This window comes from Carcharhinus amblyrhynchos, chromosome 1 (genome assembly GCF_965287045.1).
Source record: "Carcharhinus amblyrhynchos chromosome 1, sCarAmb.v2.hapA, whole genome shotgun sequence".
NCBI classification, from domain to species: domain Eukaryota; kingdom Metazoa; phylum Chordata; class Chondrichthyes; order Carcharhiniformes; family Carcharhinidae; genus Carcharhinus; species Carcharhinus amblyrhynchos.
This window is the reverse complement of record NC_137324.1, coordinates 157068294-157085392: the sequence shown is the minus strand read 5'-3', so window position 1 is coordinate 157085392 and position 17099 is coordinate 157068294. Positions and strand designations below refer to the sequence as shown.

Genomic DNA, 17099 nt, shown 5'->3' with positions numbered 1-17099 from the left:
CAAGTCTTAAAGGTACAAACAGTATGAATGGAGAGACGGCCAAGCACAGGTTAAAGGGATGTGTATTGTCTCCAGCCAAGGCAGTTAGTGAGATTTTGCAAGCCCAGGCAAGTCATGGGGTTTACAGGTAGCGTGACTCCAATTGGAGGGGATCTCCAAGAAGATCACGCATATTGACACACACTATCTGTAACCTCCATGACTTGCCTGGGCTTGCAAAATCTCACTAACTGTCCTGGCTGGAGACAATACACATCTCTTTAGCCGGTGCTTAACCTTTTCTCCACTCACATTGTCTGTACCTTTAAGACTTGATTACTTATAAAGACTTGCATGCCAACCATTATCTTGTAAATTTAGTTTGTGTCTTTATACGACCCATTTGAGAACACAAGTCCTCACTCACCTGATGAAGGAGTCTGAGACTCTGAAAGCTAGTGCTGCCAAATAAACCTGTTGGACTTTAACCTGTGTTGTGGGACTTCTCACTGTGCTTACCCCAGTCCAACGCCTGCATCTCCACACGATGGCTGAATTGACAAGGTCAAAAAATCAGATCGTTATCCTTGACAATGAAGGACAAGTCATCTGCCATTCCCCACACCTCCAGCATGCCACACACAGCTCCAAGCTCCTCCCCCCCACCCCCACTTGGTTACCAACACAGGGGACCCAGAATTAACCCAATTCCGCCCCCCCCTATGAATTTACACCACTCGGCCTTAAAATGCTTCAAATCGATGATGTATGATGTAGGGAGAGAGGACACCTTCCTGGCTCAGGCCAGTTGATTCTGAAAAAGCGAAGCATGTCCATGGCTACTGGGGCAAAGTGCAAAAGGAGCAGAGTGAAGGGGGCACCCCCCCCCACCCCACCACCTTTTTACGACACTATCTGCCTTGAACAGCTGAGTTTCATGTCCTATTGAATGGGAAAAGGCATGTTCCTGAGGTAACTAAATGGGATGTTGGGCTGAGGATTTAGACGTCTTGAGTCAGACACTGGGGGAACGCCAATGGCAGGGCTCTGTCTGGGTCTTTAAAGTAGTTAAGTCAGAAGTGATTTTTTTTCCCCTTTCAGAGTAACTATGAGTGTAAAACTGGCAGAAACATGCAGCATTAGCGATTTAAATCACTTTGTCAGATGGTTCTCAGAGCAACCCAACTGTCCAGGGGAAACATAGAAAATCAGTGCAGGAGTAGGCCATTCGACCCTTCGAGCCTGCACCACCATTCAATATGATCATGCACTTTCAGTTTCCCACTCCTGCTTTCCCTCCATACCCCTTGATCCCTTTAGCCACAAGGGCCACGTTCAGCTCTCACTTGAACATATCTAACCAACTGGTCCCAACAGCTTTCTGTGGTAGAGAACTCCACAGGTTCACAACTCTGAGTGAAGAAGTTCTTCTTCATTTCAGTCCTGAGTGGCTTACCCCTTATTCTTAGACTATGGCCCCTAGTTCTGGACTTCCCCAAGATCGAGAACATTCTTCCCACATCCAGCCTGTCCAGTCCCATCAGGATTTTATTTCTTTGAGATCCCCTCTCATTCTTCTAAATTCCAGTGAGTACGAGCCCAGTCGATCCAGTCCCCATATATCAGTCTTGCCGTTCTGGGAATCAGTCTGGTGAACCTTCATTGGACTTCCTCAGCAGCAAGAATGTCCTTTCTCAGACTAGGAAGTTAGCCCTTCTGGAAACTTACTAGCTAAACATTTACCTGGGAACTTCCAAGAAGGTTTCCACAATGCTTCCTTAGAGTAGCCCCCATAAAAACTGATGCTGGGGAGCCAGGAAGTGAAATCCCAATGTCACATCCACCAATATTTTCACATGTATAATTTAAAATATGTTCAAATTGACACATCTTTTTAAAAGTAACATAAACAAAGTCATAAATTCCTAAAAATGTTTTAAAAATATTGAAAACATGCATGTGCATTATTAGATTGTGATGAAACAGTGTAATGATAAATCAATACTTCTCACCATCTGGAGACAGCTCGAACTGGGGCTTTCCCTCTGTTACACCTTTAAGAGTTGCCAGGTGTCCTTCGATTATTTCCCCATCAACAAATTTTCCAAGCAGGGCTATCTTTCCATCAGGATAAACATAAGCTATTTTATCACCAGTCATCTCCCCGTCTTCATTCACCTCTCCTACAACACAGCCTCCATCCTGTCACACAAGATAACATGTCACACGCTTCATAAAACACAATGTTCACAGTGTAATGACATATGTATTTTCTTCTTAGAAAAAGAATCTGGGGAAACAGATTGAGAACCTCTTCAGAACTGTTCACACATTGCCACTGTAATTTCATGAGATGTGCAGACAAAAAACAACTATTACCATGTATAAAGAGAGTTTCTACTGCAATTCTGGTAAAGTTATGGCCACAGTTCGCAGACACGTCTGACCAGGGTAGAAAGCAGACTTTTTTTTAAAAAATGTTTTACTCCATCCTTAAAGTTACAAAGTCAGTGCTCAGAATGGACTGGGCAAACCCAAATCCATTCCTTGCTTGCTCCAAAAACCAAACTGAAAATCCAACTGAATCCAATTCAAGGTCTCCACAAGACAAACTGATAAAATGAAGCATTGCACCCCATTTTGGGCATGACCTTAGCCAAAAGGCCAAGTTAAGGCCATGAAAGCACTAAAGCAATATATACTTTTTTGCCAGTTTTCTCCAAAAAATTCCAGTCCGCTGTTGCTCTGTTGGTAGCACTCTCGTGTGAGCCAGAAGGTTGTGGTAATTCCATGAGAACGAGTTTTTCTTCCTCCTGACTTACCATCATTTTTTGAATGTAATGCACATTTTTTTCTGCTAAATATCTGACTATAAGTTAGGGTACATTATACATACGTATAAGTGTAGATTGTTTTGCTGTCAGTATTTCTAAACTTATAAACAGTGCTTACCAAACATTTTACCATTGTGGCACCATTTTAATGCTCGAAAATTGATGCGATCTCAGAGTGATGGAAGGTGCAGTGAGAGAACGGGCAGGGGGGTGGGCAGCATGGTAGCACAGTGGTTAACACTGCTGCCTCACAGCACCAGGGACCTGGGTTTGATTCCCAATTTGGGCCACCGTCTGTGCAGAGTCTGCACGTTCTCCCCATGCTTTGTTTTTCTCTCACAGTCCGACAGACAGGCTGGTTAGGTGCATTCCCTGTGCTAAATTCTCCCTCAGTGTACCCGAACAGGCGCCAGAGTGTGGTGACTAGGGGATTTTCACAGTAATTTCATTGCAGTGCTAATGTAAGCCTACTTGCGACACTAATAAATAAACTTTAAGTGTTGGATAGCGTAGTAAGGAAAGGTACGGTTGCATGCAGTTTTATCAACAACTGATTTGAAGGCTCTGGCATGCCTCAGTAGCTACACATTTTGCACAGTGCACAAAGTGCGCCCGGAACTACAAGCAGGTCAATGGAAGTCGTGATCAGCTAGCCACAGAGTCGAACCGAATGACCAGTCAGGACAAGAAAGAATCACCAATCAGGGCACTGAAAAGTTGCCCTGTGGACGAACTGTTTGGTGGCGGGGGTGGTGTGTGAAATTTGCACCCCTACCAGAATGTGCGTTTTACAGTCATCATGGCAGCCTCAGAGCTCAGGGCCAAAACTGATCATCTGGTGGCTGCAACCCACAGTTTTGGGACCCTGTTTATGAAGCATTCCACATTATGGTGTTGCACGCTATTTTCAATTGATCAGTCAATAAATGTGTGGGGGGGCTGGCCACTCACTGCACTTGGGTGTGAATGTGTCCCTTATGTAACAGCTGCAGCTTTACATATTCAAATTTCAATTTAGCATAAAGTTTTATTAAAGAGGCAATTCTTTCTAGTCAAGACACAGCTGGATTGGCCATTTTGACAGAAGCATTCTGCTAGGAATTATTTTAAAACAGGAGGATAAAGAAAATAAACAAGAGAAAGTGAAAGATAGAAAGGTGAGGACAGTTTTGGCTCAAAAAACTATTAAGTAAGCCACGGTGTTTTACATTTTTTTTTAAAAAACCTGTAATGTTAGCCAATATGAATACGAGGCTTGGTGGCACAGTAGTTAGCACTGCTGCCTCACAGCACCAGCGAGATTCTGGCCTTGGGTCACTGTCTCTGTGTGGAGTTTGAACATTCTCCCCATGTCCTCCTCTAGGTGCTCCTGTTTCCTCCCACAGTGCACAGATGTGAAGGTTACATGGATTGGCCATGTTACATTGCCCCTTAGTGTCAGGGAGACTAGCAGGGTAAATACATAGAGTTAAAGGGATAAGGCTTGAGTGAGATGGTCATCGGTGCAGACTTGATGGGCCGAATGGACTCCTCCTGCACAACAGGGATTCTATGAGGTTCAATTCTAATGTGGGAATCAAATCCTGCAGCTTGGAGTTCGCTCACTTTGACCATAGCTTTGCAAAAATCTAGCTGCATGTTGTACATGGTGTTCAGGCAAATTTGACCCTTTGTTCATGAAAGTCCAACTGCATTTTACATTTGAACAATACTTGTTGAGCCCAGTTAAAGTCAACCAAACTGCGGATTTGGATAAGGTCAAATAATTTAACAGGGGCGATGGAAAGAAAACTGCAGCCCTCTGGTCTCTATGCAATTTAGCCACAATTTTTAATACCTTTCATCATTTCATTGAAACTTACCGAAAAGTACATCCAGCAAACACCCCACCGAACATTATCCCTGTATTGACCCCTGAAGGTCAACTGTCCCTCTGAATCATATTCCTCAGCAATGCCATTCAATTCTCCATCAATGTAGGTACCATGGAGGGTACTCCCATCCTCATAGGTGTAAACAGCTTGTCCTTGTAAAGCATCGTCAATGCAGTTCCCTTCCAGTGTGCTAAATAATAAAAAGGATTTATGATGTTACTCTTTCTTTTTAAGTCCTTTGCTGGTTTTGACTACAAGAACAATTGATAAATTCACATCAAATATTCATCTGGGTTATGAATAATTTTGTTAGGCTGTAGATTTTCAAAATGATTGAATTATGTTCTGTGCCGGCTGCGCTTGCTTTTACAACGCTAGATGCAACCAATTACACATGATCTCAGTTCTAACTTAGACATTAGGAGGGAGACACATGTATATTTTATATATATATATATACACACACACACACACACACACAAAAATTCACTAATAAGTAGATTCCTAATTACGCAGTTGTTTCGCTCTAAGTTGCACACTGGATTAGATTTGCTGTCTACAGGAATGATTGGGGCAATTAAGTTGATTTTGAGATAAAGAATGCTTTATCTGACTTCCAACCCTCCCTTGCCACTTTTAATTTTCTCAATTTGGCCTATTTATTTTCAGATAAATTAGGGCACCAGAGGCAGGACTCTTCAATGTTATAGTTCACAATATACAGCAAATCTGCAAAACCAGGAGTAATGCAATTTCCCCCCCCACTGAGAACTAGATGTGGGAATTTTACCAGCAAATAAATATCGCGCACATTCATTCCATTCATTCAGTTTTGCTCTGTCAGTCTTACAGATGACAAAGATCATATCCAAAACAGGGCAACTTATTCCTCCAAGCAGCTAACATAACACGTTGCAACAAAATGCTATTCGTCACACAAGAACTTGACTGCTCTTGACTGGGCCTCAACAGGGAAAGGAGAGGGAGGTGCTTTCTAATGGGATGAAAAGAGTCATTTGTAAGTAGTTCTAGACCTCTGACCTATTGCAATGGCTGGGTAACGTCCATGATGTTAAACAAATGAGACACATCAGTGGCCTGTAGAAGTGTGCTGCCTGACTGCCATTAGTATTATAAAATCTCTTCCTCCAGTGATGGTTCTTATATTTGGTGCCACGGACAAAATAAAACCCTCAAGATGGACCTTTGCACTTCATTTGTGTTAAAAGACGCAACAAAGTTACTGTAAAGCAATGTGGAAATTAGAGGGGTTGAAGTTACTAGCTTTTCCCTTTCACCCCAGGAACATTTTTGACTCCAAACCATGGTCACACTAACAGTCTAGATCCAGTTTGACAGTATGCAGGAAATGTGGTTGCAACTGCCAGGTTGTGGTGCACCTTTGAAAAAGAGGGATATGTTTTCTGCTTTCTACCAAGTGTAGATTCTAAGAATAATTTTATGTGCCATAACGCATGGTACTACAGCTGGTTAGAAACAAGACAAACATTTGTAGTAGCTATTCTCACATTTTCACACATCCTTTTCCCTTCCCTCCCAAAGATTTTCTTGCCCTTCTCTCATAAAAGAACAATTTCACAAATGATACGCGAGTACCTTGTCAAAGTGCCAATGCCTCATGTTTGAGCTTAGAATATCAGGTTACTCCAGCAAAGAGACTGTCATGGTGTATCTTCTTATCTGTTACGCTTATTAATTGACCCCCTGATGGAAAGCATAAGCAACTCAGATTTTCCCCTCCTAACCCAAGGTAAAAGTTACTCAATTTTTATAGTAGAGAAACAGACCACTCAAATAGATCCTTGCTTATGAAGGGTTATGGGGAGGAGGCAGGAAAATGGGGATGAGGAGCACATCAGCCATGATCGAATGACAGAATGGACTCGATTGGCCAAATGGCCTAATTCTACTCCTATATCATGTGAACTTGCTGTCTGGCCAATGATTTGGAGAACCCATGCATTGCACATTTTAATATATTCAAAGAATGGCCTGTTTTAAACTGTGTGGAAGTAAACTGGCCAAGGCCCTTTCTGCTGTCCAGTGCCCCCTGTTGGAAATGCACATGGGAATATTGGACATAGACAAGACGGGATTAAACTGTGACAACTTCCACAGTTAAACAGCATAATACTGATGACACAATGTCCCACATAGAAATGACCGGAGGATCTCTGGCTTCTGTGGTGCTACACCCGACTTCTAGTCAAACTTACTCATGAGATAAGAGAAGGAATAAAGAGCCAGGAAATGTCTGCAACCAGTGAAAACAGAAACTGCTGCAAGCACTCAGCAAACTACATAGCAACTCTGGAAAGAGAAACCACTCTGCTTTCCACAGGCACTGTCAGGGTTGCTCAGTATTTCCAGCTGTTTTTAAATTTTAGACAAGTGATGTGCTCTGCCAAAGCATGAGGATCCCAAATGGAGTAGATCTTCACCCCATAAGGTGGCACTGGAGAGCAAAGAACTCAGATGGGCAGAATGTTTTAAATTAACTCACCCAGGAAGTCTTCAGCCAGGATATGAGTATAGGGAAAGAGTACCAACAATGATGGCCACATTTTCTTTGCTAAAACTTGTATAACATGAACTAAAAAAAAACACCTGCTGCTTGGTACCAACCTCTTCAACATCAGGATGGCACACTATGTGACAAGCTGCACTCAAAGTCTGCCACCTACTTGTAGCAATCAACACTTACAAGTTCAATAGAGATTGTGGCTTCCTATATGAGAGTTAAACATAAGAAACGGGTTGTAAGAATATAGGGGTAGGGGAAGCTCAACTAAGGGGTGGCATGGTGGCAGTGGTTAGCACTGCTGCCTCACAGCTCCAGGGATCTGGGTTCAATTCCCAGTTTAGGTCACTGTCTGTGCAGAGTTTGCACATTCTCCCCATGTCTGCGTGGGTTTCCTCCCACACTCCAGACATGTGTGGGATAGGTTAATTAGCCATGCTAAGTTGGCCCTTCGTGTCCTGGGATGCATAGGTTAGGGAGATTAGCAGGGTAAATATGTGGGGTGACAGGGATAGGGCCTGGGTGGGATTGTGGTCGGTGCAGACTTGATGGGCCAAATGGCCTCCTTCTGCACTGTAGGGATTCTATTCTATGATTCATTCAGCACTCAATTCGGTCATAGGTTATCCAAATCCTAAACTCCATCAAAATCATTTGGTTCTTAACTCTTAGTAGCCTTTTTTGAACAAAAAAAATTCAGTCTCAGTTGATTTTTTTTTCCAAATTTAGCTTCAATAGTTTTTTGGACCACAGAGCTCCAGGTTTTCACCACCCACCCTCTATTTGGGAAATTTCTTCTGGACATGAACCTGGAATGACTTAACTTTTTTTAACGGTTACACACTTTCATTCTGGACTAAGAAATATTTTCTTTCTGCCAAGCCCATTTTCTCCTTAAATGAAAAGCAAATTACTGCGGATGCTGGAACCTGAAGCCAAGAGAAAATGGTGGAGAATCTCAGCAGCTCTGGCAGCATCTGTAAGGAGAGAAAAGAGCTGATGTTTCGAGTCCAGATGACCCTTTGTCACAGCTAAAAGGCATGGAAAATGGGAGATATTTATACTGCAGGGTGATGGAATGAAAGACGAGTCATAGCCACAGAAACCAGGGTAAAAGACTGCTATTGGCAGTCCCTAGAGTGAATAAAGGGTGTGAATGGCCAAATGGCAGAGAAGCTAAGGTTATTACCTCCTAGATCATTTTCCATAGCTCAATTACACAATCCTTAAATAATCCACATTAAAGGGAATAGAAGCTTAGGCTACATAACCTATCTCATAAATTTAACCCTTTTGGGCTGTAGGCTCTTGCCTAGAGCAATGAGGCTGGGGGTGGTGGTACAAGGAAGCTATAATTTTATACAAGTATGAGGGTGGCATGGTGGCATAATGGTTACTCCAGCACTGCTGCATCACAGCGCCAGGGACCCAGGTTTGATCTTGGCTTGGGTCACTGTCTGTGTGGAGTTTTGATGTGGAGATGCCGGCATTGGACTGGGGTAAACACAGTAAGAAGTCTCACAACACCAGGTTAAAGTCCAACAGTTTATTTGGTAGCAAACACGTTTCTGCGTGGGTTTCTTCCAGTGCTCTGGTTTCCTTCCACAGTCCAAAGATGTGTGCGGGTTAGATGGATTGGCCATGCTAAATTACCCCCTGGTGTTAGGGGACTTGCTCAGGTAAATGCTTGGGGTTATGAGGATAGGGCCTGGGTGGGATTGTGGTTGGTGCAGACTCACTGGACCAAATGGCCTCCTTCTGCACTGCAGGGTTCTATTCTATGATACTAGTTATTTCTCGGCTAATAAGAGCTGAACATTAACATCTTGATCTTCCAGCAGTGGAGATGAGACTTGCTGGAGCAACTGCATTTTCTTTCATGGATCATACAATGTGGGCCACTGCCAAGCATTGAAGATCACCCAGAAAAAAAAAGCTAATATAGTCCCAGAGCTGAAGGAGAATCAGGAACCACAAATAATGAAGCAGAGAACTGAGCTTTAGAAGTTTAGCTGCACTCAATGATGATACAGGCAAGCAGCGATTAGATAAACTTTGATTAATCAGGCATTCTTAGTGCCTTTTAACTCTGTTTCAAGTTACTTTTGGGATTCAATTTGGCCATTGACAATGACACCCGTAGGATCTGGGCACCCAAAAGACATCCATTTGACTTCTCTCTCCTTACACCCCCACAAAACCAGTAACATGGTGTTATCACATCACTCATGCAGTCGGTGCTTTCTGAACCTTTGGGGTTCGCAGTTTTTAAAAAAAAAATTTGATCACATTTTTGGTTTTAAATTTTAAAGTGGGAGATCGAGCTCAAAACTCACCTCCCTAGTTTTCCAAAATCCACAGTGGTAATCTTAAAAAAAAATGGCAGTAACAAACAAAATGATACAGTCAATTTATACTTCCATAAATTGGGTGTAGGGGAAGAGCATTTTGTATCCCAATAATATTGTCCATTTGGCATTGTGACAAATATTTGTGCCATATTGAGGATTCCAACAAGCATTAAGATACTCTTTATTTCGTATAGAATCCTCTCAGTGCAAAAGGAGGCCATTAAGTCTACACCTATCCTCTAAAAGAGCACTCTACCTAGGCCCACTCCTCCGCCCTATCACCATATTGCGCACTGATCATGGCCAATCCACGCAACCTGCACATCTTTGGACTGTAGGAGGAAACCGGAGCACCCGGAGGAAACCCACACAAACATGGGGAGAACAGCAAACTCCAAGACTGGAATCGAACCTGAGTCCCTGGCGCTGTGTGGCAAAAGGCAGCAGTGTGCTAACCCCTGTGCCACCCTTTTTTCCTCTCCTCCTGCCCTCGTCCCCCTAATATGACATTTACTTCACAAACTGGGGAAAAATATTCACAATATAATTGGCTAATTGCACAGTAATATTATTGATGAGATACTTGTCCTTAAAAAGCGAGAGGATAACAAGAATTATTTTGTTCCTATTTGGGAGGGGTAGGGATGACGTATGCCACAGTTTATTTTCCCTAAAACCACCACTAACTGGCAACTGGAAATTTCAACTCTGACGTTAGATGGATAAAAGTAAATTTAAAAACAGCACGGAAAACACAATACTCAAAGGGTCAGCAATGTACAGTAACAATAGGAATAAATTAATTGTATTAATCACAAAAGCTAGTCTCAACTTTAACTATTTGACCTTCATGATCAGTTTATGTAATTCGCTGGAAAAACAAAACAAGCACTGCAGTCCTGTTTGTTTCACTGTTCCAAACACTAAATGGCACCGTACCATCTTATTTACATAGTGCCAGCAGGGTACAAAATATCACACTGGACAGACTTGTAACATCACAAGGTAGCTGCAACTGCAGTACTAAAACAATTATAAGAGTGTTGTTTCACTACTTTTCCTCCTCCAACCCTGTCAGCAGTAACCATATAACTAACTCTCTCATATCTTAAAACGCACACTAATGGTTTCTGCCTTGCCACATCACAAAACATGTGAGCCCACTGTCGCCAGCCCTATAACTGCTGTTTCACTGTCCTCCTCACTCACACAGAACAACATGGCTAGCTCATTGAGCAGTTTACCAGCGAGTTGGCAAAAAGCATCAAGTCTCCCACTTATGTTGGGTCATTTCATGGCCTTGCAATGTGTCTAGCTGCTCAAAGAGCTTTACACTCCTGAGAAACTAACTGAACTCTTTATTGATATGGAGCTGTGTCCAGAAATCTGCCCCTTAGTGTAAAATGACAAAGATTTTCATGTGTTAGCATTTCTTGAAATGGTAAGGAGTGAATTTGTGCTGGGGAGGTGGAGTGGTGGGTGGGGGAGGGGGGAGAGAAGAAGAAGAGAAGAAAGAGAGACAGTTTGGTGTGATCTGTACTCTTGAATGCCAACCTAATTTACTTCTGCTTGATTCCCAGGCTACTGCAGCATTTAAATTGTTGGTTTTGCATGCCTCCCGTTCTATTTATTTGTCTCAGTCTAGCTCTTCTTGCACTCATGTCTTGAACAGCAGCCATGAGTGAGTAGCATTCTCTGAGTCAGAAAATTGCAGCTTCCAATCCCACTCCAGAGACATCAGCACAAAGTCCAGGCTGACATTCCAATCTAATACCGAGGGATTATGGTATTGTCAAAGGCACCGCCTTTCAGATGAGACATTAAACTAATGCCCCGTCTTTACTGTGAGGTGAATAGAAAAGATCCCATGACTATTTCAACAGCAAGGGTTTTCTCCTCAGTCTCCAGGCCAATATATAATATACACACACATAACCTCACCACAAACAACGTGTCGTAGACTGGCCATTTTAAGGTCTTAGGACTATGTGCCGAGAGCCACACTAAAGTTCACTGCAGTTGCTACAAACTCTCAGTAGTGAAAGGCCACTTTCTAAGCAGCAGCCCCTCCTCTTACCCACCTCCTGAGATGCTTCAAACTATAACTACCGGAACATGGTTTGACATGAAATGCAAATGTACATTATAAATATAACCTGTAATTAGGCAGCTCATGTATATAGTGAAAGAAACTGATCTGCACCACACTTTATGTAGCGTCAAATCTGAACTTTTACATTTTTTGAATAAAGTATATTTATGGAAATAAAAATAAAATCAACTAAAAAAATTATTTTGTCATTGCCTCACTGCTGTTTGTGGGAGCTTGTTTTGTGAAAATTGACTACTGTATTTCCTACATTACAGCAGTGAACCACACTTCAAATTATTTTGAGAAACTCTGAGGTGATGAATGTATGTGCCTTGTTTCCTTGATTAATCTCATCTCTTTTTTGACTCCTGTACATAATTGCTTCTACATTTTAACCATTTTCTGACTCTGTAAATCACTCTATGCCTTTCTTACGTGTATTTTTCCTCCCTACTATTGTTTTGTTCTCATTTAACCAGTTCTAAAGAGTGAGTTACACCCGAAAAGTCAACTGAGCTATTTTCTCAACTTATGCTGCTGACTTGCTGGCTGTCAAGTGTTCTATATTTTTATTTAAAACTAACAACTGCATGACTTAACTTTTGGTTCAAAGACCTTCATAGTTGGTAATGCCCCTAATTTCAAAATTATTTCTGCCGCTCTTCAAGTTGAATAATCATTGCTCAAAGTGTCAAGAAGATTTGTCAGTTTAGTAAATTTGTTCCTGCACATATTATAAAGACCCAAGAAGCGTATCAAGAATATCTCTGTCCGTTCCATCAACAGAACCGACGAGATAACAGCACGTGCTTTTCTGCCTAGAAAGTAGTATTGCAAGTCAGCTAGCACATTTATTTATGTACCAGTTTTGAGTGATTAATAATGGAAATATCTGGATATCATCAATATCATCCCACATTTTATCATTTGGAATAAAATCCAATTTCATCGAAGTGGTGAAACTAAAACCGCCAATTGACTCCAATTACCAGACTCATTATGGCCACACGTTTCTTTGCCAGTTCAAGTGCATGCCAACCCTCATCTCCAGCCTCAAATTTCAACAGTTCCAACTGGAACACCAGGACAAGTTATTAACGTAGCCTCCTGGTGGGAAATGGATAGAATAGAATCAACTGCTCATTTTCCAGCCCATTCAATTTTACTTCCTCTTGGCCTTGCCTGTCTTTCTACCTCTTTCACGTAAATGCAGTGCATTAGATTCATTACTTCTACTACCCTGCCCCCATAAGTAGATGCACAAAGGCTCCCCTTGCTCAATCTGTCTGTCTTTTTCTGCTTCCCCTGTCAGGTGGCACAGTGGTTAGTACTGCTGCCTCATAGCACCAGGGACCCAGGTTTGATTCCTGGCTTGGGTCACTGTTTGTGTGGAGTTTGCATGTTTTCCCCTTGTCTGTTTGGGATTTCTCCAGGTGCACCAGTTTCCTCCCCACGCTCCAGAGCTTTGCAGGTTAGGTGGATTGGCCATGTTAAATTGTCCCGTAGTATCAGGGAGACTAGCTAGGGTAAATGCATGGGGTTATGGGAATAGGGCCTGGGTGGGATTGTGGTTGGAGCAGACTTGATGGGCCGAATGGCCTCCTTCTGCACTGTAGGATTCTATTCTATGCTTTCTTGTCTCCTAGTTTCCAAAGGTTTTGTTTTGCTCTCATTTTATTTAAAAATAAAGCTGAAGAGGGAAACTGCTCACCTTTCTCTAATTATTTTATTCTTCCGGTCTCACTCTCTCAACTCATGCAGGCTTTTCTCCCTATTTGTCTTGTCGAAATTAGAAACTGTCTCACAGATGCAAGTGGCTAGCGCTGACTATTAAAAAACTGTAACCATCGCATAGATGAGATAATTAATTGACATTAGTGTTCAAATTCTTTTTTGAATGAAGAGAGACTCAAGCTCAACTTCTGCAAGTTTTTTTTTGTAACACCAAACTGACATGCAGCTCATAGAAAAAAATTATATTGTATCTCATTTATAACTCTGATCAATACACATGCATTTCCCTCAATAAAAATCTTTGGAAGCTGCAGAAAAATATTCCATCAGTGTGGTTGATGGATGTAGGTGGGAAATTAGGTACACTGCACAGGCTCAAACTGCACAACTAAACTGAAAGAGTTAAAAACTCAGAGCTTTTGGGAAAGACGGAGGCTTTTATATTTAACATTTCTTGGAATTCTTATTTTTCATAAAAATCCTCATCTTGGGGATTTAAAATGTGAATTACTAAGGTAAAAATTTCAGATGGAGAAACTCCAGAAAATATTTGGGGTGGGATTCTACGGCCTCGCTCGTCCTGAAATTATAAAATCCCGCCCGAAGTCAATGGACCTTCCCATTGTCCACCCTTGCCCGTTCCAATGCTCGTGGCGGGCAGTGCGGTAAAGTTCTGACCTTGGAGTTATTTGTAGGCATGTGGTGACCAAACCTATCACAATGTAGTAACAAGATAATACAACCTAGATATATCCTATTATAAATGGTGATTTAGGAATTTATATTATGAAAAATAAAAATCATAGCAAGTTAAGTTTTGCTTGCAGAAAATGAGTACAGATACAAACAATATTAAATGTGATTCCACTATTTTGTCCTCAAACTAAAAGATTAAAATGTAATAATGCAATATAGTATTTTGGTCACTTGGATCATACAACATTTTTCTTCCACGTACTCAGCTTCAGAGACTTGCCTTCCTCCCTACCTCACAACTCCATAAATAATTAATCACTGAGGTCATTCTCTTCTTCTGCATGCAATGCATTTTGTCTTAATACACCCAAGATCACTACATGATTCTGCTCTGGACACATTAAGAGACAAAGACCTCAATGCGTTCTTCGTGATACAAACAAAGCTTCTGCTCAGCAAGGCAGCACTCATACCATTCTTGGAAATGTCCATCCTTCCCTTCATGAAGATCAACACCATTGAAAAAAGAGAAAACAGGAAAGAAGAGACCTCCCTCGGCAACTGAAAAGATTTAGAACTCAACTCTTTTGATCTGGGAGCTCTTATGGCACTGTGGGTAGTGTCCCTACCTCTAAGCCAGAGGCTCTGGATTCACTTCAGGACTGAGCCAAGGAAGGTGAATTCATAACATGGCCAAACAGGTTGATCATCAGTCTGTAAATCCTTCCAATACACCTGATGGCAAGTATGTTGGAAGAAGAGAAAAGTTTCACACTGCAGAAGGCAATGGCAAATCACTGCAGTACTTTGCCAAGCACAATCATGCACTAGTCCAATGCTAAGTCCATGGTTGCCACAAGCAAAATCATGGACCAGTCCAATGCTAAATCCATGGTTGCCAACAGCCTCTTAGGGCACGGTACCTGAAGACGTATTATTAACTATCATCATAGATGTGTGTCAAAACAAAATACATTATTTTCAATTTTGCAAAGCAGAAATTTATCGAGGTTACACTACAGCAAGCACACACTATCAAATGTCTATAAAAGTCAATTTAAATAAAACATCCATTACAGAATGTGAATCTCCTGCATTCAGAGACTATAAATGCAAAATTTTGCTGGCACCAAGTCCAACAGTAAGTGGCTGAACAGAAGGTGACCATCCCCCAAGCAAACGCACACAATCCAAACCACAGGCAACAAAGAAAAATCCTGCTAAAGTAAGTGAGGAGAAAAACCTCTCCGAATATATCTAAAACAACAAGTAATAAGTTTCAAATTGATGGACTTGTGATTTTTTTTTACCTGCCATCAAAAAAATAGAACTTCCCGCGACCATTCTTCTCACCATGTACAAAATGCCCTTCAAATCTGTCACTAGAGGCATAGGTAACTTTACAGAACCCATGTGGCTGGTTATCTTCATCCAAGGGACCTACAACAGGAACATTTTAAACTTACTGAACCTCGGACATTCACACAAAAAGTAAAATAATTTTAACCACCCCCTCCCCCCCAAAAAAAAAGATTGCACGTTACTGCAACATTAAAACACTAATTATCTGCTACTGACTATAAACACCACCAAGATCCTGTTCATTTGTTCGGGAGGAAGGCTCAAGAATGGTTTTTTTTTTAAATCCACGTGAGATCCAGTTTGGAGGTGGTGACTTTTCTCTCTGGGTTATTTGTCACGACTGAAATCAACACGCAATGACAAGAGGGAGAAAAGGGAAGAGAGATTTGTTTTTTTTTGTTAACCCCCCCTCTGCTTTCTCGGTTGCTGGTAACATTTAAAATTAAATGGGGAAACTTTGTTCTTATCAAGTGGCCTGAAATACTGATGGAGGCAAAGATTCGTACGGTCCAATTGGTAACAATAGGGGCAATTACCCCCATCCCGCTGGGGAACAGAGGCAAAGGTTACATTGTAGAGGGAATAAGAGGCTCTCTCTCTTTCCCCTGAAGGTGAATTGTGTGTGCAGCAAAATTCCCACCCTGTAGTTTCGCCCCCACCAGAACACTGGTGCTTTCACTCTGCACGGCTGACTCGCAATGCCTGCATCACAATAATCCAGATTACATAACTGTTAAAGTAGCCCAACACGTTCATTTTTAAACCAATTACTTTTTCTTTAAAAGAAAATAAAAGATCCATTGAATTCCAGGAAATTACCACGTTTCTTTTCGAAAATTTTTTTTTTGGTTCTCATTGTTGGCACCCATTGATTTTGCCAATTTAAACGTTGGCACCTTTAGTCGATTTGCAAAAAAAGAATTAAAATCCTGGAAGATCTGCCCCCAAGTTAAACTTTTTTTTTCAGAACATTTATTTTATTCAGAAAAGTAAAACCCTGCTGGTTATGGGTCGTTGCGAACGGTTTTCTCTCGCCAGCGCGCGTTTGCGATGCTTTGTTCGATTACACAAAATAGAAGAATCGCTTTTAAAAGGCGTGATTTGGGGGCCGGATATCTCTGCACCGCACTGTCCCTCCCTCCCTCCTGCTCGGTTTCTTTCAGTAGGGGGGTGGGCTGCGTGGAACAAACCCCGCACACATTCCCACTTGCTCACCTTCCACCGTCTCCTCCACATTATCATCGTCACTGTCCATCATGCTGCCTCTTTCTCGGTACCCCGCAGACTGGAGCTGCTCTCAGGCCGGGGGACTGCCTCTTAACTCTGCCTCCCCACACTGCCTGCCTGCCTAAACCGGAATCAGCGTTCAGACGCTGACATCATCCCCAGCTGCTGCTGTGACTGACAGCTCCAGCCCGCTTCCACCCCCCCCTCCCCATATCCAAACGTTCCCTGGAACTGACAGCTGCACTCCCTTTTTACCCACCCCCTCTCTCCCCACATCCAACCTCCCCCCCCCCACACACACACACCCATATCCAACCCAGCCCCCCCACACAGACCCATGTCCAAATGCTGCTTTGACTGACAGCTTCAACAACTTCCCTCCTACCCAACACCCATATCCAACTGTTC

At 42.2% G+C, this 17099-nt stretch overlaps 1 protein-coding gene across 1 annotated transcript in view; it reads right to left on the bottom strand.

Moving 5' to 3' along the window:
- Positions 1-16860, bottom strand: part of setd7 (SET domain containing 7, histone lysine methyltransferase) — a 31628-nt gene extending 14768 nt beyond the window's left edge. The window contains exons 1-4 of the mRNA XM_080194265.1: positions 16680-16860; positions 15413-15542; positions 4676-4877; positions 1992-2181 (exon numbers count right to left, since the gene is read on the bottom strand). Of these exons, the coding sequence (XP_080050391.1) occupies positions 1992-2181; positions 4676-4877; positions 15413-15542; positions 16680-16722 (565 nt within the window). The 5' untranslated portion in view covers positions 16723-16860. The remainder of the gene's footprint in view (positions 1-1991; positions 2182-4675; positions 4878-15412; positions 15543-16679) is intronic.
- Positions 16861-17099: the final 239 nt, after the last annotated feature.